The 21245-nt window shown below is 48.0% G+C and overlaps 2 protein-coding genes across 2 annotated transcripts; one reads left to right on the plus strand and one right to left on the minus strand.

Moving 5' to 3' along the window:
- Nucleotides 1–2291: 2291 nt before the first annotated feature.
- Nucleotides 2292–8292, minus strand: LOC120710762 (MDIS1-interacting receptor like kinase 2-like). The gene is made up of 3 exons (XM_039996351.1): nucleotides 8269–8292; nucleotides 2819–5657; nucleotides 2292–2721 (listed from the first exon to the last, which is right to left on the minus strand). Exons 1-3 carry the CDS (start codon nucleotides 8290–8292, stop codon nucleotides 2366–2368), a joined length of 3219 nt encoding a protein of 1072 aa, XP_039852285.1. The 3' UTR covers nucleotides 2292–2365.
- A 2730-nt stretch (nucleotides 8293–11022) lies between these two features.
- Nucleotides 11023–11559, plus strand: LOC120710193. The gene has a single exon (XM_039995846.1). The coding sequence runs from the start codon at nucleotides 11023–11025 to the stop codon at nucleotides 11557–11559; it is 537 nt and encodes a 178-aa protein (XP_039851780.1).
- Nucleotides 11560–21245: the final 9686 nt, after the last annotated feature.

A 21245-nucleotide genomic window follows, 5' to 3' on the forward strand; every position in this document is an offset into this window, starting at 1 on the left:
CTACCCATGACAAAACTACACTATATGACTGTCATACACCTCCTACTTGAGAGCCCTTATACCATTGTATGACAAGAGGAGAGATGAGCACATCTATTTATAGGTGCTCATGGGTGTTGTGGTACTGCTAGGTTGTAATTTTCACAATTTTTGTTACAAAATATCTAACTCTAGAAATTTTCTTATTCTTATCGAACTATGAAAAATATCTAATTTTAGAGAATTCTTATCTTACTATGAATTATGGCAACTCCTCTCTCATACCATTTCCAAATTCTTTTAAAACCTCTCAAATATGCATTGTTCAACACAAGAAGTAGTCTGAGTGCGAAGGTGACCGATGATGGTCGGCTGCACAGCCGGAATGCCGGACCCCTCTGGCGGTTCTTACATACCTGACGCAGCATGTCTCTGACCGAGCAGCTTCTGTGGCCAGCTGATGCGACGATTGTTGCGAGGCAGCCTCGTTGGATTCCAAGCGGGTCCGGCGTCAACACAAACGCTTCATGCCCAGCTAGTATGAGCTCTCGGTGTGGCTGGCGCCGCGAATGGCGCGCGTCTCGGACGAGCGGTCCAATATCGTGCGGGATGACGACGAGGCGCGTGCCGCCGCCGGCCGGGGTGTCGATGGCGACGTGTTCCGGCAGAGGCGGCGCGGGATCGGCAGCTGCAGGGTCCGCACACGACCTGGCGCCGTCGGCTAGGCAGGACCACAGGAGACGAGCTAGGCTCCACCTCCGGCCGGCGGAGAAGGGAGCTGGGAGCGCTGCCGCCATGCAGCTGGGAGCTTGGGAGGCCAAAGCGATGGTCCAGGTCCAGATGCTCGTAGTAGGCGTAGGGTCTCCTCCAAAGGATGGACCTCTCGTCCCTGCGTCTCTGGACAGAACGAAAATGTCAGAGGAGGGCGGCGGCGGCTGTCGGTGATCAGGAGGCTGCCTCTCTCTCTCCCTCTCCGCGCCCGGCCGTGACACCACCTACATCTCCTTGAAGCATCCATGATCGAGGTAGTTCTTGGTTGCAGAATGTCTTACCGTCAATTGCATGAATTTTCATTTTCTGTTGATCTGCGGGGTCAGAGTTCTGCTTGCAGAGTATCTTCTGCGGAGTATGCTGCTCAAGTTGGTGAAGCTATCTCTTCATGTTTCTTTTACCTGTATCTGACATCTGACATTTTTATCCGCAATCTTATACTCCTGCATGACAAGATCTGCTCCTTTCTTGACATGTTACATACTTACATGTTGCCCATGTAGTTGGCCCAAAGGTTTTCGGTGCTGCAAGAGCAAGGATGGAGGCCTCGAAGGACCAATACGTTCTGTAGCTGGGATGCGGAAGAATACATATTGGTATGTGCCACTTTCTCTGCACCACACTCCTTCGTCTATATATGCCAACATCGATAGCTTCAATATTGATCAAAGTTAACACTAAGAGCTGTTTTGCCTATCTAAATATTGATGTTTCAGCTGTTGGTCCATTATTATACGCTCTGACGCTCCCCAACTTAGACGATTTACTTCGGGAAACAATCAAACTTAGATGTTTCAGGTATGTGTCGAACTGTAAGTGCATCGTGCCATCTGAAGGTATTATTAATTTCTTATGGTCGCAATGCGGTAATCAAAATTAGATGTTTCTCCTATGAGATAATTTAAACATTATAAGGTTTTCCATTATTATGGTGTCCAAAATGTAAAACGCTTCTTTGCGAATTCACGAAGGTTCAAGATCCTGAGTTCCTGACACATACGCAGATGCTCATATCCATGCTCATACATTTTCTATATAACAGACTCGGCGGGCGCCGCGGCCGCGCAGCCTGGCTACGTAGGCAGGAAAACGGCGGCGCGTCCGATCTTGATCCCTCGGTTCCCGACGCATGCCGAACCGAGGGCTGCTCGGCCTGATCACGGTGCTGGTTCCGTGCGTGTTTAGCTCGGTGCCCAGATTCAGGCGACGCGTGCCGTGCCTACGGGACGCTGCGTGTCTTTATTACCGCTCGGTGCCCAGATTCAGGCGACGCGTGCCGTGCCTACGGGACGCCGTGTGCCTTTATTACTGCTTGTATGTATGAATACATGAAGGCGCAAAGCATCTTTGAGAGACTGGTTGACATATCTTGAGATTGACAAATAACTTTATCACATGGAGAGTACAAAATGGTTTTCAATGACAGATCTATTAATTTCTTGATAATGTAGCTTAACCAGAAGACTTATTTTTGTCAAGTTACATGATAGAGATTTTCCTTACTCCTTATGATGTAGTAAAGGTCGTAAGTGGCACTGAAATACATTTCTCAATGTCTAACTTGATTAATATTATCGGCTATACACTATTAGTGCTTCAGACAACAAAAATGACTTCACATTTCTGCGCCCACTATTTCTTCTAATGTAGACACATGAGAGGGCGAGGCTAAATGAGAAGGTACGTGCCGAACCAGTTTCTGATAGACATCCCGCATTGATGGCCTTGATTGAGGAGAAATTTGCAGGCAAGAAAATGAAACTTCCACAAGCAGAGCAATCTCTTCATTCTCCACCATTGACGGCAATGGAGGGCGCTGGTCCAACATGTCCATTGCAAGCTTTTGGTGCTGCCCCAGGGAAGCAAGGGATTGCAGCTCACTAGGATATCTTCCCATCATAATCTCCAGTAGGACCACACCAAAGCTGTAAACATCACATTTTGTCGTCACCACTGATGTGTATGAAAGCTCTGCATCAAAACAAAGCACCAGAATTAAATTCAGAATCTAGTGCGAGAAAATTACAATATATTTGCTGCTTGCAAGAAAAAAAAATTGACCACATACCTGGGGCAATATAACCATATGTCCCTGCTAGTTCGCTCCAGTTTGATGAATCGGGTTTTATAATCCTCGCAGTACCAAAATCTGAAACATAAGCCTTGAAAGTAGAGTCTAGCAACACGTTATTACTTGTTATATCACGATGGATTATAGGAGGGCTGCATTCATGGTGTAAGTAGAAAATAGCTTGGGCCACATCTCTTGCAATACTTGTCCGCTTCTGCCAGTCTAACTCCTTTGCTGACTCCTCATTTTCCAAGGTAGCACGAAGGTTTCCTCTTTCAATATAATCATATACTAGAAATTTGTATCTTGGATGGGAGCAAAACCCATACAGTTTGACAATGCTTCGGTGCCGAATCTTTGTCAAAACTTCGATTTCACTAATAAATCTCTTTCCATCACTCATATGTTCCTCAATCTGATGAAGTTTCTTCACTGCGACCAATCTCCCCCCTTGAAGATGAGCTTTGTAAACAGTGCCATACCCTCCTGAGCCAATGATATACCTCTCACTGAAATTTTCTGTTGCCCTCGTGATATCCTCAAATGCTAATTTTCCGTCGAAATTCCACACTGAGAACACATCTACTCTATTTGCATTTATAGGACTTTGTGGTCGTTTTCTTTTCTGAATAATTGTAACTAGACCAAAAAGTGAGAGAATAATAACTATGCACACAGGAATTGAAATGGCTAACAACAAGCTGCGAATTCTTTCTTTGTGATGTTCTATTATTGGGGTTGAAGGGCAAGCTGGCAGACCTGAGAGGTTACCACAGAGACCTTTGTTGTGGGAGAACCATCTTGTTGAGGCATTGAGGAATAGTTGCCCTGCCGGAAGAGGACCTTCCAAGTTGTTGTACGACACATCAAGTGTTGATAGACTAACCATGCCAGCGATGGAGGAGGGAATGCTTCCGCTAAATTGATTGTGGGACAGGTTCAAAAACTCCAACATCACTAAGTTCCCAAGTTGGACAGGTAGCCCGCCTGTGAGGTTATTGTCACTGACATCCAACATAATCTGCAGGTTCCTCAGATTACCAATGGTCATTGGTAAATTTCCAGTCAAGCTGTTGTGGTTAATATTCAAGAACCGTAGCTTACTACAACTTCCGAGCTCTTGTGGTATCAACCCACTCAACTTGTTTACAGACATATCAAGGTACTGTAAATTGCTCATCTGACCAAATTCAATGGGTATATGACCTGTGAATTGGTTTTGTGATAAATTGAGCTGATACAAGTTGGCTAAATTGCTCAATTCTGGTGGTATGTTGCCACTCAGGTTATTGGATTCGAGTAAAAGTACCTCCAAATTTATCAGGCTGGATAACTCAGATGGCAAGCTTCCAGTTATCATGTTTTCTGAAGCTATAAACATGGTAAGATTGACACTTGAAGCCCAGGATTTTGACAAATGGCCACGGAGTTTGTTGGCCTGAAATTTTGCTTTAACAAGCTCTGGGTACGGCCCAAAATTGGATATATCCCCTGTTATCTGGTTAAATTCTAGGAGAAGTTTCCTGAGGCTCGTGCACGTTTTCAGACTTTCAGGAATGGGACCGGTGAACATGTTTTCAGCAACATTGAACTCTTGGAGATTTCCATCTTTGCAAACACCAGAGGGCAATTCACCAGAGAGAGAGTTGTTTAATAGGCTGAGCTGAACTAAGTACGTCAGTTTAGCGAATTCTGGAGGCAAAGGACCTGTCAACTTGTTACTAAAGAGTGATAGCACTCTCAGTCCAGTGAGATTCGCCAAGGATGCAGGAATTGAGCCTGAAATCTTGTTTACAGATAAAAACAAAGTGTCCAGATTGACCAAGGCGTCAATCTCATTTGCGATGGAACCCACAAGCTGATTTTCGGATAGGTCGAGATAATTGAGACTAGTAAGGTTCCACAAGCTAGGAGGAATGGGGCCCCTCAGCTGGTTGTTAGCTAGCTCAAGATCAATCAAATTAATGAGTTTCCCTATAACAGATGGTATGGGACCCGATAGCTGGTTGCTGTACAGATGCAGGATCGTCAATTTGGCCAAGTTGCCAAGGCTTTCAGGAATCTGACCACTTAACAAGTTGTTACTGAGTGCTAGATTCCTCAATGTCTTGAGTTTACCTAGAGAAGGTGGTATGGGCCCTGACAGTTGGTTGTTGTAGAGTTGCAAGGTGCTTATTTTGGTTAAGTTGCCTAGGTTTTCAGGTATTTGACCGCTTAACATGGTGTAACTTAGCTCCAAATAATCTAGGTTAGTGAGCTTCCCAAGCTCCTTGGGGATCGGACCTGTAACCATATTTTGGTGGATGACAAGTTTAACCAGCATTGTCAGGTTCCCGAAGGATGCAGGTATACGGCCTGTAATGTTGTTTAAAGAGAGTCCCAACTGGGTAAGGCGTCCCATGTTGCCAATCTCAGATGGTATCTGCCCGTGGAGCGAGTTGCCAGTAAGATCGAGGTAGGAGAGCATAGGTAGGGAGGCAATGGCAGGTGGGATTTCTCCACGAAAGCTGTTGTACTTGAGGTCGATATATGAGAGGAATGGGAGTGCCGAGAAGTTGAGCTCACCAAGTTGGCCATCGATGCCGGCGTTTGGCAGGGAGATGTTAGTCACCACCAGGGGCGAGTTGCGGCCGCGGTGCACCAAACCGCAGGTGATGCCTGTCCAGTTGCCGCAGGGACTAGTTCCCTGTATCCATGAGTCCAACGCTGGTGAACTTTGCAGGGTGGACTTCCACTGGAGGAGGGCAGCTTCCTGGGACCTAAGATGCACGCCTCCATGGGGCACCACCGCATCGGTGTGCAAGAAAAGAAGGCATGACAGGAAGAGTAGATCAAACAACACCATGGCCATCTTTCTTTCTTATGAGGTATTGGAGGTATTCTCACTTGAACGGCTTGTCTGGATAGTGGGATGCATGTATATGTAGTGTGTGTGTGTGTGTTGGCAGCTAAACGATCTTCCGGAGAGCACTGTGCATGGTCAATTGTGGGGAAAAGGTAGTGTTGGACAGTGCCACTGCACATTGCTCTCGAAGGCACTTTGTTTCTATGGATTGGACTTCCAAGTCTCAGCTCTTGCAAGTCTTGAACTCGGTCGGGTCGATCTGTCTTCTCCCTAAGACTGAGCCCAACAAGAGCAGGCAAACGCATTTTGCCTTTCCAGTCGCCACTGTTCACACGAGGCATTACATCCAACACATGAGGCAAATCGGAAACGCAAACTGCCTTCGAGGAGAGAGGAGTGGTAAAATTGCGATCCCTCTCTCCTCGAATGCATTTGATCCGCTCTGCCGCCCCGCCGTCTTCTCCCATACCCATCGCTCCTCCACTGCCGAGTCCGAGCCGCCATGGCCTCCGCGCCGCCGCGCCCCTCCTCCGCGCCGCCGCGGCCCCCTGCTCCCTCCTTTCCCCTGCGCCCCTGTCGCTCTGCCTCCCTCCTTCCCCGCGCGGCGCGCGACGCTGCCCCTCCTCCCCTGTCGCAGCCAGAGCAAGGGAGGAGAGGGGGCTGGACCCGGCCTCGACGGCGGTGGAAGTCGAATCGACGACGGTGAAGCTCGAATCGGCGCCAGTGGAGCTTCAATCGGCTCCTACAGAAGCGAATCAGCGGCGGTGGAAGTTGATCCTCCACCGCCTCCGAGCAGGGGAAGTGAGGGCCAGCGCCGGCTGGAGACGGAGGGGAGGGGCGGCTCTGTCGGCAGATGGAGGGGAAGGGAGGATCCCCGAGCGCGCAGGGGACGAGAGCGGGCTCCCACCTGCGCAGGGCCAAAGCCAAAAGATCCCCGAGCGCGCAGGGGACGAGAGCGGGCGCGCAGCATGGCCGCGCCATGCAGGGAGGTCACCGGCCTCTGACGGGCGATGGCCGTGGCAGCTTGGCCGCCGGTGTTGGGGCGCCGGGGAGAGAACGAGCTCTACCTCGCGCCGTTCCACCACCGCGCGCCGCGGCAGCAGCAGCAGCAGGGGAGGAGGAGTCAGCTGCGGCGGGGCGTCAAGGCGGTGGCGGCCATCAGCGAGGACCTGCCGAGGCTCGCGGCGCCCGGGAAGAAGGGCGCGGCGGAGGGCGGCGGGCGCCCCGAGAAGGTGCTGATGCGGGCGGCGCTGACGGTGCGCCGGAAGCAGAAGGAGGACCTCAAGGAGGCGTTGGCCGGCCACCTCGATGCGCTCTGGGACATGGTCGGCCAGAGCGTCGCGCTCGAGCTCATCAGCACCAAGATCCTCCTCTTTCCTGCGGGTTTTGCGTTCGCTGTTGGAGTCCAAATCTTACTGTTCACGCGAGGCAAACTTCCATATGCCTTCCCATTTTGCGCTCTATTGTTGGAGTCAGTCTAATATAAACACGCAACAAGTCTTCAATTCCGAAGTCTTCCTCTCACCAACTGCGTGAATAGACCGGAAGTGATTTATCGTGCTTATCGGGGTCACAGGGTGTGCTTGACAAAAAAAAAATTGAACAAAAGGTGTGCTTAACTTGAGAGGGTTGAATTTTTCTAGTGGAGGCCAGCACCCTTCCAGTTTTATCGTGTTTGCCGGGGTGGGCAGTGCTTGACCTGAGGCGCGTCCGTGGTGTGTGCTTTTCATTTTCTGGACGCCTGCGTGTGTTTTAACACACAAAATAACATGATTTTTAGACAGATCCACTCATGTACAATCCTATTTTTAAAACGACATGAATAGGCAAAATTTAATCGATTAACTGCACTATATTGGCTTTTGAAATGCTACAGGGAATCGAACGCATGTGTACTTGACGGTACCAAACAAATCAAAGAGAGGACCGGACTGGAGTGCTTTATACGTCGCAGGGATATTTTGGAGCTCAGTCATGGTTGTGACATTCAACAGTATTGCTGAATGGGCCATTAAAAGACTTTGACCATTTTGCAAGTCAACCTACGCTCTAGCACGGGCTAATTAGAATTAAAATAAAAATAAAACTTATAACCAATAATTATAATTATCTATCTCCCCTCATCTTTCATCTATTAAATATTCTACCACATAATTTAAAATATATATTTATCATTATCTAGTTGCAATAGATTTTATGCTGCATCGCACTTCCATATGTGTTTGGTATATGTTTAATTGAACTATTTGTTTGCGAATTGATATTCTTATCTATTCCATCATACAAGAAGACATAGTGAGACATATCGCGGGTAATATTTATATATAAATAATAATATAAATAATATATTAATAATGATGGAAATAGTAATTTATAATTTTATATTGGTGTTAATATTTTGTTATAATTATAAAATTTATATTCAGATTTAAAGGTTATTTTTACTTTTAATAATACTATAATTAGATATTTTATACATATTTTTAGGGTGTTATTTGCATTATTTTTATAATGGCATAGGTGTGTAATTTACTCAAAGATTAGGGGGGTCACTGTCAGACCCGGGGTAGCAGGACCGCTCACGGGCACGGAATATTTTAGAGTAGGGAGTACTGCATGGGTACATCCTACTTCTAACTGTAACTACTCGTATAGTAGTAGAGCTAGCCTACGTACAAGGAAACTATCCGATCGGCTCGGAGTAGAACTCTAAACGAACTTGGCTAGAACTTTCCATGTAACCCTGCTCTCTCATATTATATAAGGGCGAGTAGGGACCCCTCCAAAATATCGAACAATACCTGAGGGAATACAAACAACCACACAGGACGTAGGGTATTACACTCCGGCGGTCCGAACCTGTCTAAATCCTTGTGTTCCTTGCACCATCGCGTTTTGATCTCGGCGAGTCCCTACTCATAACCACTGTCCTTGGGGTATCCCTCGGAGAACCCGACGGTAAAACACCGACAGCTGGCGCCCACCGTGGGGCCTCTCGCTAAAGATCAACAGAAGAATTCGATGGCTTCCTTCGAATTCAGCTTCCCGGCGATCGACGCCGGAACCACTTTTGTTTTCGGCTCATGGGTCTGCATCGCCAACGGGTCAGGAGTTTTTTCAAGCCATCTGATCGACCCTGTGAGCACGGAAACACCTCGGCGAGAACAACTCGGCGAAATCGTTTCCGCCGAAATCCTGCTTCCCGGAATCGCTAAGGAAATCGAGAGCTTGTCCTTATCGGGCTCGACGCCAACTCGTTTTCCTTTCGGATTGAAGAATTTCGCCATGTCATATTTGGCACTTTCCCGCCAGTGGGACCGAATTGGGACTCGAACTCCTCCCCTGTTCGACTCTTACCCAGACTCGGACAATGACTTCGACATCGACTTGGATTTACCTGATCACCGAGGTCTGACCATCTTGGCTACGCCTCAAAGCCGAACCGTCTTCTGGAACAACTCTGAATCCGCAGGTGATGTAAACGATGCCCGACTGCTAGCCTGCCTACGGGACCTACCTTACCAGCAAGGCAGACCCCTTTCTCCAGTCAGAGGAGAAGAAGTCGGTGACACCGCTTTAGTTGACTACAGCACGACTCACTCGACCCCAGACAGACAGGTGTACGTCTCGCTTCATGGAGAAGAGAGCGCACTTGGCTCCCAGGCAGATCGGTACGCCAACGAGAATCTCGACCAAATTTCAGACGACGAGCTGTCAGTAAATGCTCCGCAAGACGATTCCCAACAAGACAAGGAAAACCGGGGACGACGCAACCGTCGCCGTGCCACTCGCAAAAGAAACACAACTGCTTGAGTTCAGCGCACTCCGATTCAGCATGGACCGCGAAATTTACAGCAAGATCTGGACGAAGCTGCCGATAATGTTTTCGACAGTCCTCTGATCAACTTGGCCGAGGCAGCTATACTGATGCAAGTCTTGCCAGACACTCCCCAAATTCGTGAAATTCAGCGTTTGACCAGAGATGCCTTGAGTCAGATGGGAAGACAGAACCCGGCTCTATCTGTTTCCCACAATAGCCGAACCACTGCTAAATAGAATGGTCACCAGGAAGCAAATCAAGGCGACAACCCGTGTGGCCAACCCCGGCCTAGGCATCAGGATGAAAGTTACCATGATGGTCCTCCGAGAAGTCATGGCCGTTATCCTAATGACGCATGGGACTTCATCAACACAAAACGTAACGGTCGACTTGTAGATGAAACCGACCGTTTTCCCACCTTCAGCCAGAACATAAATTACGCAGAGTACCCGACTGGTTTCAACCCAGTGAACATGCAGAACCTGAAGTAGTATGATGGCAAACAGGATCCCAGACAATGGCTACGGATCTACTCGACTGCTATCGAAGTAGCAGGAGGCACAAACTCTACTAAAGTCATATATTTCCCGATGGCCCTGGAATCCGCCCCCTTGACAAGGCTCGAGAGCTTAAGACATGACTCGATCCACTCGTGGGAGGACTTGAAAAAGATCTTCATCGATAACTTCCAAGGCTCCATTCATCACCCAGACACACGCCACGACTTGCGACTATGCAAACAGGAGCGAGGCGAAGCCCAAAGATCATACATAAAGAGATTCGCAAACATAGCAGATGATGATGTGATCGATTGTTTTCACAATGGCCTCGCAGTGCAACAACTATACCGATCGGTTGTAGCACTACGGGACATGATGCTAGCTTGGGCTGACCAAGAAGAGCAAGAACGCGATCGCTTCCCCTCATCGTGAAGACAACAATCAGAAGCGCAACAGGGACCCGCAACCAGAGAAAGGCCAACGCAACTTCGAAAAGAAGTGAAAGCCAGGGGATACAGTAGCTACAATGGAACGAGTGCAGAAAGGCAAGAAAGGAAACCCGCAAGACGATTTCCAAAAACTACTTGATAGACCTTGCCCTTTACATCCTAAAGGAAAGCACATGATCCTCGAATGCGTCAGCCTCCTCAAGTCTCTTCAACAATGTCAATTGGAAGAAGACAAAAAGAAGAAAGATAAACAAGACGACGAAGATGGCGATAAAGATGGAACCATGGGATTCCAACAACCCGCCAACAGGGTCAATATGATCTACGGTGGTGATTCTTTTTTTAACAGGAGAAACCAGAAACTGATTTGGCGGAAAATACTGAAGATGGAACCAGCAGTCTAGAAACCATTAAGACACAGTGAGACACCCATAACCTTCTCAAGGGAGGATCAATGGACCAGCTTTTCCAAACCTGGAAAATTTCCACTCGTCCTGGACCCAGTGGTAGCCGGTTCCATTCTCACTCAGGTACTAATCGACGGAGGCAGTGGACTTAATCTCATCTTTATGAGTACAATCACCAAGATGGGACTCGATATATCTGACAATCTGAAACCAAGCAAAGCACCCTTCTACGGCATCGTCCCAGGGAACGCTTCCTTCCCAGTTGGAACCGTGGTGCTCCCTGTCACCTTTGGTACACCAGATAACTACCGAACAGAACTCAACAAATTCGAGGTAGCAGACTTCGAGTCCTCATACCATGCCATACTCGGACGGCCAGCATTGGCCAAATTCATGGCGATTCCCCACTACGTCTACCTTCTGCTGAAGATGCTGGGAAAAACAGGAGTCCTAACCTTCCGCGGGGACCTTCAAATATCCTTTGAATGTGAAAAGGAAGCTATAACCTACGCCTCCACAAATCGACTGCCGGATACCGCAGGAGAAGTACTGGCAGCAGCCCAACAGTACTCGGCGTCAGGACCAGAGATCCCTACAAAGAAGATAAACCGTTCTGCCCCAAAGCCACCCGACAACATTGGAGTCAAGGCAATTCAACTGCAAGAAGATGACCCGTCAAAAACAGCCTTGATTGGGATAGAGCTTTCTGACAAATAGGAAAGCGCGCTCGTCAATTTCCTTAGGGCCAACCGCGACGTATTTGCATGGAAACTAGCCAACATGCCCGGTGTCCCAAAAGAGTTGATCGAGCATTCCCTGAATGTCAACCCTACTGCTACTCCAAAGAAACAAAGGCTACGAAGATTCTCAGCAGAGGAAAGAGAAGCCATCAAGAAAGAACTCGCCAAGCTACTCGCGGCTGGATTCATCAAAGAAGTCTACCACCCCGAATGGCTGGAAAATCCAGTACTCATTCTTAAAAAGAACAACAACGAGTGGAGGATGTGTGTCGACTACACAGACCTCAACAAGCATTGCCCTAAGGATCCCTTCGGGCTCCCCCGCATCGACCAAGTCATCGACTCGATGGCCGGATGCGTATTGTTATCCTTCCTGGACTGCTACTCGGGTTACCATCAAATAGCTCTCAAGGAAGAAGACCAGATCAAAACGGCGTTCATCACTCTGTTTGGTGCATACGCCTACAAGACCATGTCCTTTGGACTGAAGAACGCTGGAGCGACTTATCAGCGCGCCATACAATTATGCTTCACCAACCAACTTCATCGTAATGTGGAAGCCTACGTTGATGATGTGGTCATGAAAACAAAGGAATCCGATTCCTTTATCCCGGACCTAGAAGAGACCTTCAACAGTTTGCGAAGCTTCTGGTGGAAATTGAACCCGACCAAGTGCGTTTTCAGTGGACCATCCGGAAAATTACTCAGCTTCATTGTCAGCCACAGAGGAATCGAAGCAAACCTGTAGAAAATTAATGCCATCTTGAGCATGGAAGTTTCGGCCTGCATCAAAGACGTTCAGAAGCTCACAAGATGCATGGCTGCCCTAAACAGATTCTTATCAAGACTCGGAGAAAGAGGCCTTCCTTTCTTTAAGCTGCTGAAGAAACAAGACAAATTCAGATGGTCTCAAGAAGCAACCGATGCTCTCGAAGATCTCAAGCAACACCTACAATCTCCTCCCATCCTCACAGCTCCATTGCCAGGAGAGGAACTTTTTCTCTATATTGCAGCCACCACACACGTCGTCAGCACGGCAATCGTGGTAGAACGCAAAGAAGAAGGTCACGCCTACGGCATCCAAAGACCTGTCTACTTCATAAGTGAAGTACTCTCTGAATCAAAGGTGCGATACCCACCAATCCAGAAACTACTCTACGCGATACTGATCACCTCAAGGAAGCTGCGACATTAGTTCGACGAGTACAAGATATCAGTCATCACGGACTTCCCACTGGGAGACATCTTACACAATCGAGACGTGACTGTCGTATCTCGAAGTGGGCAGTCGAGCTAGGGGCGCTCGAGCTAAAATTCACACCAAGAACAGCAATCAAGTCCCAAGCACTAGTCGACTTCCTGGCCGAATGGAGAGAAAACCAAGTACCTACCCCACCATCCATATCAGATCACTGGACCATGTATTTCGACGGCTCACTAAAGTTGGGTGGAGGAGGAGCAGGCATACTCTTCATCTCCCCAAAAGGCGAGCAACTCAAATATGTCTTCCAAATACTCTTCGAAGTATCCAACAACGAAGCGAAATATGAAGCTCTCCTACACGGCCTCTGACTGGCCATCTCACTCGGCATCAAACGACTACTCGTTTATGGGGACTCCCTCCTTGTGGTCCAACAAGTAAATAAGGAAAGGGAGATTAACAAAGAAACCATGGATGCCTACGTCACGAAAATCAGGAAACTTGAAAACAAGTCTTCAGGATTGGAAATCCACCACGTTATCCGCGACAAAAATGTGGCTGCAGACGTCCTCTCAAAATTCGGCTCCGACCGAGCGGAAGTACCTCCAGGAATCTTCATCCATGAGGTTCATCATCCCTCAATCAATATTTCCACCACAATGGAAGTCGACCCGGTTCCCCAAGAAACTAGTCGAGAGGTAATGATGATCGAAGCTGATTGGCGTACTACCTTTATCGACTACATCAAGGACAAAGTACTCCCACCGGGAATAAAAAAAGACGACGCAGAAGCAGTACGCATCATGCGTCGCAGCAAGAATTATGTCCTCGTCGACGACAAACTCTACAAGCGAGGCGCAGGATCAGGAATCCTAATGAAGTGCGTCACAACAGAAGAAGGAAAAAGAATCCTTCAGGAAGCTCATGAAGGCACATATGGAAACCACGAGGCTTCACGCACGCTGGTCGGCAAAGTCTTCAGATCAGGATTCTACTGGCCCACAGCATTATCAGATGCAGAACTACTCGTCAAACGATGCCCAGGATGCCAGTACTTCGCCAAACAGAACGACTTGCCTGCCCACAACTTGATAACCATAGCTCCATCATGGCCATTCGCTTGCTGGAGCCTTGACATGATAGGACCTCTCCCAACAGCGCCAGGATTCTTCACACACATCCTAGTGGCAGTCGACAAGTTCACCAAATGGATCGAAGTCAAACCAATCAAGAAGATCTCATCAGATCGTGCAGTCGAGTTCATCAGCGAAATACTCCATAGATTCGGTTTCCCCAATACAATCATAACTGATCTTGGATCAAACTTCACTTCGCAAGAATTCTGGGACTACTGCGAAAACTCCAGCATTGACGTCAAATATGTATCAGTCGCACACCCAAGACCAACGGCCAAGTGGAACACATCAACAGACTGATAATCGACGACTTAAAGAAAAGGACCTTCGATTCTACAAGCAAAAAGGGAGGCAAATGGCTAGCAAAACTACCAATGGTAATCTGGGGGCTACGCACCCAACCTAACAAGGCCACCAGTCAAACACCTTTCTTCCTGGTTTATGGCTCCGAAGCAATACTGCCAGCAGACATCATGTGGAAGTCACCTCGTCTAGAGATGTATGACTCAGCAGAAGCCGATGAAAGCCGTCAACTGGAACTGGACTTACTCGATGAGATGAGATGCAACGCGTTGCTACGATCAACTCGATATCTCCAAAACATGCGAAGATATCACGATCGCAACATCCAGACAATATCCTTCAATATACGAGACATGGTCCTCCGCAGAATTCTAGATGAAACGGGTCTGCACAAACTTAACTCAAGACTGATCTACGCGGACAGACTAGAAGTCCCTAACTCTTGGAACATTGAACATCTTCGAAAGTTCTACCCATAAGTTGTCAAAAGGCCTCCTCCTGGATTTCAAATTTCAATAAAGGAACATGGTCCTTCGAAGTCCAATTCAAGCACCGAAGACAGCTTCAGGAGTGGTTACTCCTTCGACTACCTCGAATACCAATATTTCTTTGTTCACTCAAAGTCAAAGGCACGGCGAATCGAGTAGTCGGGGCTAAGGGCCATAAGCCTTGCGGCCCAAGAGACAAGCTCTCTACCTTCTTCAGGAGTCGATACTCCTTCGACTACCTCGAATACCAATCTTTCTTTGTTCACTCAAAGTCAAAGGCACGGCAAATCGAGTAGTCGGGGCTAAGGGCCATAAGCCTTGCGGCCCAAGAGACAAGCTCTCTACCTTCTTCAGGAGTCGATACTCCTTCGACTACCTCGAATACCAACCTTTCTTTGTTCACTCAAAGTCAAAGGCACGACGAATCGAGTAGTCAGGGCTAAGGGCCATAAACCTTGCGGCCCAAGTGACAAGCTCTCTACCTTCTTCAGGAGTCGATACTCCTTTGACTACCTCGAATACCAACATTTCTTTGTTAACTCAAAGTCAAAGGCACGGCGAATCGAGTAGTCGGGGCTAAGGGCCATAAGCCTTGCGGCCTAAGAGACAAGCTCTCTACCTCCTTCAGGAGTCGATACTCCTTCGACTACCTTGAATACTAATCTTTCTTTGTTCACTCAAAGTCAAAGGCACGTCAAATCGAGTAGTCGGGGCTAAGGGCCATAAGCCTTGCGGCCCAAGAGACAAGCTCTCTACCTTCTTCAGGAGTCGATACTCCTTCGACTACCTCGAATACCAACCTTTCTTTGTTCACTCAGAGTCAAAGGCATGGCGAATCGAGTAGTCGGGGCTAAGAGCCATGAGCCTTGCGGCACTAGAGACAAGCTCTCTACCTTCTGAGTCATGACCCCACTAAATTTTCTCGCCCATGAGATAATGACTTGTTCGACTACTACGGTACTCGACTTATGGATGGGACATGCTCCCTATTTTTCTCGTCCACGTGACAATGACTTATTCGACTACCCCGGTACTCGATCTACGGATGGGACATGCTCCCTATTTCTTCTCGTCGACGAGACGACAAATTATTCGACTACCGCGGTACTCGATCTTCGGAAGGGACAAGTTTTCTACCTCCCAAGATGATTTCCACATCCATGAGCTGACAACTATCGACTACTACGGCACTCGATTTGAAAAGAGACAACATCTCAAGAAAGGATACTCATCCACAAGATGGAAGTCAAGAAAGAAACACAACCTCTACATCCACTCAAGATGGTTAATAAAAAGTTCTCTCAAAAAGAACTTGCCAACTCATTGACCAAAAAGTCATATTCACATGGAAAATACAGTACACCCTACTTGTCTATCAACTTTACAATATGACCGGCCACAGGTTCAACCTCCTCTACAAATTTGGCAAACTGTCCATGATCACAAGTCGAACACAAGCCATCTCCAAGAATACTTATCTTGGCCCAAGGCCAGCAAGACTTGACTAGACCAAGAGCCTGCGCTACACAATTCCTAGAAGCTTCAGCCAAGTACTCGGCAAACTTTTGCGGAACCTTCTGCAGCCGATCAGCCAAACTACCACCAGATTCTTCGACAGAACATACGGACTCAACAACAGTCTGAGCCGCCACTCGAAGTTCTTGCAACTCCTTCTGGTGTTCCTCAGTACCGTCTGCAGCAACAACCAAAAAACATAAGAACCTGTATGGTCAAAAAGGAAAGCATCAAAACTCAGGACAAGAGATCACCTCAGTTCTTTTGGATCACCACCTTCAACATCCTGACCCTCTGCTCGAGCGCAGCCTTCTTTTCTCAAAGCAGCATTCTCCGCCTCTAGCAGAGCGATCTTCTGACGATCCACCTCAGTCACTTTCAGCTTCTGAGACTTCAGATATGACCGATTGGCCATTTGCTGCAACAACGCAGTCAATATTCAAAAATACACAAAAGAAAAAAGTACTCGACAATAGTACTTACCAAAGAGAACTTAGTGCCGCACAACGGCCTGGAACTTTTTCATATTTCCAGCAGTCAACTACAGGTCATCCTCAAGCTGCTCGCTATGATAGTACTCGAAGGGAGGAAGCGATGCCCTAATCTCCTCCACCAGGCTATCACTTGACTCTCCTGCCTCCTCAATGTCTGGCAAAGCACCTGCTGTCCTGCCCTCACAAAGCACTCGAGCAAACGGAAGAGCCTTCGAACCATTGTAAGGAGGAACGATGGGCTCACCAACTGGAATCGCCTCTGGAGACTGCGATCCCACCCCACCAGCCCTCCTCGAAGACTCTGCCACATCAGAAGCAGGAACAACATGAGTTCTCTCCTCAACCACCCGCCTTTGCTTAGGTGCAGGACTAGGGCTACATTCAAAGGCAAAGATGTCAGAAATTAAAACTTAGAACGAGGCAGAGACCACCCGACTGGTTACCTGACATCGTCGCTAGCCTTTCTCTTCCGCACAGTTGTCCTCGGCTTCTTGGGACAACTAGTGTGACATCGGGTCCCGGACTCCCCTCACGAGCCAAAGGTCCGACTCCTCCCATTTTTCCCTTCATCAGGTCTGCAAGGGTAGCACGATCATCGGAGTCAGAACTCGACAGAGTCTCCGAAACAGTTGGATCCAAATCCGGCCGATAATCATGAGGCCGCAAGTGAGCGCTAGGCGTCATATGGCTCAGCCGATGAATCTCTGGCAAAGGAGGATCACTCTGATAGACCAACAAATCATCCTACAAAAAGATCGAGAGTCAGCCAAAGTCCAAAAGGATGGTTCAGAAAAGCAATCGATGACAGAGAACCTTACCTGTTTCGGAGGATTGCTCGCACGAAATAAATTCGGAAGCTCAGGCATGGAAGTAACACCTTCAAAGAGATTATAAAGAAGCACCATAGCCTCATCTCGACTGGTCTTTTCCGAAGAAAAATGAGAGGGATCGTGCAATCCCGTATACTCGAATCCAAGATGAGTGCGGCACTGCAAAGGCTGAATCTGCCTCCTAAGCCAGGACGAGACAACTGTAGCCCCAGTCACCCCCTCCCTTTGCAGCCTAGCAATCCATTTCAGAAGCTCCCCCACCTGATCAGCATTACCAGCAGGCACACACCGCTCGTGACACGGCGTCGGTGGTCCAGGAGTCCTCTCCGGAAGAGCAGGAGCATGGTTATCGATATAAAACCACTCCATTTTCCAATCCCCAATCTGACGGCGCAGAGAATACGAGATATACTTCTCCGCCATGCCAAAATGGAACTAGAGATCAGCACTCCCCACCCTGGCAATACTCCTAAGATTGGGGCATGGATTCAGGGAAAAGAGACTTTTGAAGAGATCAAAGTGGGGATAAATCCCAAGAAAAGCCTCACATAGCTGAACAAAAATAGCTATATGGAGGATCGAGTCAGGGGTTAAGTGATGAAGCTGAATACCCCAGAAGAAAAGGAGACCCCGCAAAAAGTCGCAAGCCGGTATGGCAAGGCCACGCTCAACAAAGGCTTTGAAAAGAACAATTTCAGAAGTTTTTTCAAATGGCCTCCCATGACCTTCGGCCGGCTGCCACTGGATCAAAGTTATGGATTGCAAAAGACGGCAGCTAACAAGAGACGAGATCGCAGCCTCAAGCAACTTACTCTTCTTCCACCCATCAGCCATAGTCACCTCCTTCTTGGACATTTGGTGCTTGGACTTCTTCGGCGCCATCCAGAAGGTCACGAGCCGCTTCTCACGCATACGCTCGGGGGCTCAGAAATCAAGGAAAGAAAGAAGGATGAGGAGATGGCCAGAGACAAGAGCAGATGAAGACACGGGCCGGATCACCACTGATTAAATAATCAGGACAATGGCATTTCTAGAATTACCAGAAAAACCAAAGGTCACAAAGAACGCCTCGGTTTGGAAATCTTAACCCTAAATCGAGGGATTTTAAGTCAAGGCTCGGAGGCTGCAAGACATGAATCATAAATGGCAAACTTTTTCAAAAACACCCTGAAGACAAAAAATTATCCTCAGCCTGATCCTTCAGCTCAACCCAAGGCTCGGGGGCTACTCCATATGGAGCGTGAGTACTTCGCGCACTATATCAAAAGACAAAATTCGGGGCTGGAGCACCTCATAGCCTCGACGCAGCCAGAGAGATACTCGGAAGACTACTCGAGACGCCGTGGACTTCATGCAACACTCTAGAAGCACTCGAAAGCACTCGATGGACATCTTCAGAATTGCCCAACGCCTGCAGAACTCGACTACGATGAGCTCGGGGGCTTGTCAGACCCGGGGCAGCAGGACCGCTCACGGACACGGAATATTCTAGAGTAGAGAATACTGCATGGGTACATCATACTTCTAACTGTAACTACTCATATAGTAGTAGAGCTAGCCTACGTACAAGGAAACTACCCGACCGGCTCGGAGTAGGATGTAGGACTCTAAACGTACTTGGCTAGAACTTTCCATGTTACCCTGTTCTTTCAGATTATATAAGGGCGAGCAGGGACCCCTCCAAAACATCGAACAATACCTGAGGGAATACAAACCACCACACAGAATGTAGGGTATTATGCTCCGACGGCCCGAACTTGTCTAAATCCTTGTGTTCCTTGCACCATCGCGTTCGGATCTCGGCGAGTCTCTACTCATAACCACTCTCCTTGGGGTACCCCTCGGAGAACCCGACGGTAGATTTTTTTATAATGACAGAGGTGGGTAATTTAGATACATATTCAGGGGTTACTTCAATCTATTTTCATAATGGCAGATGTGGATAATTTATTAGAAAAGATAACAGATTTAATAACTTTTATTATTAGAGTTGTCATATTGATGGGTGGATGCTCTTAATTTTTGTGAGAATTTCTAAGATTTCATAATTTTTTAAGTGTTCATATAGGATCTTAGGTAGTTTCATGTGGAGGTTCCAAAAGGAGACTCCAATTAGTAATTAGTAATAGTAAGATTGTCGGAGATATCTTCTCCGCTTGCGGGATGATGGGTGGAGGGAGCAGTGTGGAAGCGGCGAAAGAGAAGTGTGAACGGTGGGAGGTGAATTTTTCGCGGTTGTTAACTGATCCAAATCTATAGCTCCGCCTGTCGGTGTTTTACCGTCGGGTTCTCCAAGAGGTATCCTGAGGAGAGTGGTTATGAGTTGGGACTTGCCGAGATCAGAACGCGATGGTGCAAGGAACACAAGGATTTAGATAGGTTCGGGCCGCCGGAGCGTAATACCCTACGTCCTATGTGGTGGTTTGTATTCCCTCTGGTATTGTTTGATGTCTTGGAGGGGTCCCTGTTCGCCCTTATATAATTTGGGGGAACAGGGTTACATGGAAAGTCCTAGTCGAGTTCTGTTAGGATCCTAGTCTGAGAGGTTCGGCTAGTTTCCGAGACCGTCGACTAGTTCTACTCCTATTCGGGTAGATACAAAAAGAGGTGGGGCATAACCATGTACTACTCCCAACTCTAGGATATTCTGTGCCCGTGGGCAGTCCTGCTGCCCCCAGGTCTAACAAGCCCCCGAGCTCTTCGTAGCCGAGTCCTGCTGGCATCGAGCACTTCTGAAGATGTTTGTTGGGAACTTTGAGAGTTTCTGGACTTCTGTCCGCGTAGCCGATTGCTTCGGGTGCTTCTGGAGCAGGTTGTCCATCCTGGGAGTCCTTCGAGTGCTTCGTACAGTCTTTCGAGTGCTTTTTTCGGCTGCATCGAGGCTATGAGGTGCTCAAACCTCGAATTTGTCTTGATATATGGTGCGTGATGTACTCGCGCTCCATATGGAGTAGCCCCCGAGCCTTAGATCGATTCGATGAATCAGGATGGGGATCAGCTTAGTCTTCTGGGTTCTTCGACCTTCCATCTGAAGTCTAGAACTTTTTTTCCAAAAAAGTTGCTATTTACGACACGTATTCCGCAGCCCCCGAGCCTTGAATTCAAATCTGTGATTTGGAGTTAAGGGTCCAGGAGATAATAGCGTGTCCTTTGCAATCTTTCTGAGCTCATCAGTGCTGTAGCGAATCTTCTGAAAAGGTGGCAGTGCGTGTCAGACCCGGGGTAGCAGGACTACTCACGGGCGTAGAATATTCTAGAGTATTGAATACTGCATGGGTACATCCTACCTCTACTGTAACTACTCGTACAACAGTAGAACTAGCATAAGTACAACAAAACTACCCGACCCACTCGGAGTAGGACTCTAAACGTACTCGGCTAGGACTTTCCATGTAACCCTGTTCCCCCAGACTATATAAGGGCGGATAGGGACCCCTCCAAATCATCGAACAATACCAGAGGGAATACAAACCACCACACAGGACGTAGGGTATTATGCTCCGGCGGCCCGAACCAGTCTAAATCCTTGTGTTTCTTGCACCATCGCGTTCTGATCTCGGCGAATCTTTGCTCATAACCACTTTTCTTGGGATACCCCTCGGAGAACCCGACGGTAAAACACCGACAGCTAGCGCCCACCGTGGGGCCTCTCACCAACGATCGTCAGAAGAACTCGATGGCTTTTCTCGACGACAA

Source organism: Panicum virgatum, chromosome 5K (genome assembly GCF_016808335.1).
Source record: "Panicum virgatum strain AP13 chromosome 5K, P.virgatum_v5, whole genome shotgun sequence".
Lineage (NCBI taxonomy): Eukaryota > Viridiplantae > Streptophyta > Magnoliopsida > Poales > Poaceae > Panicum > Panicum virgatum.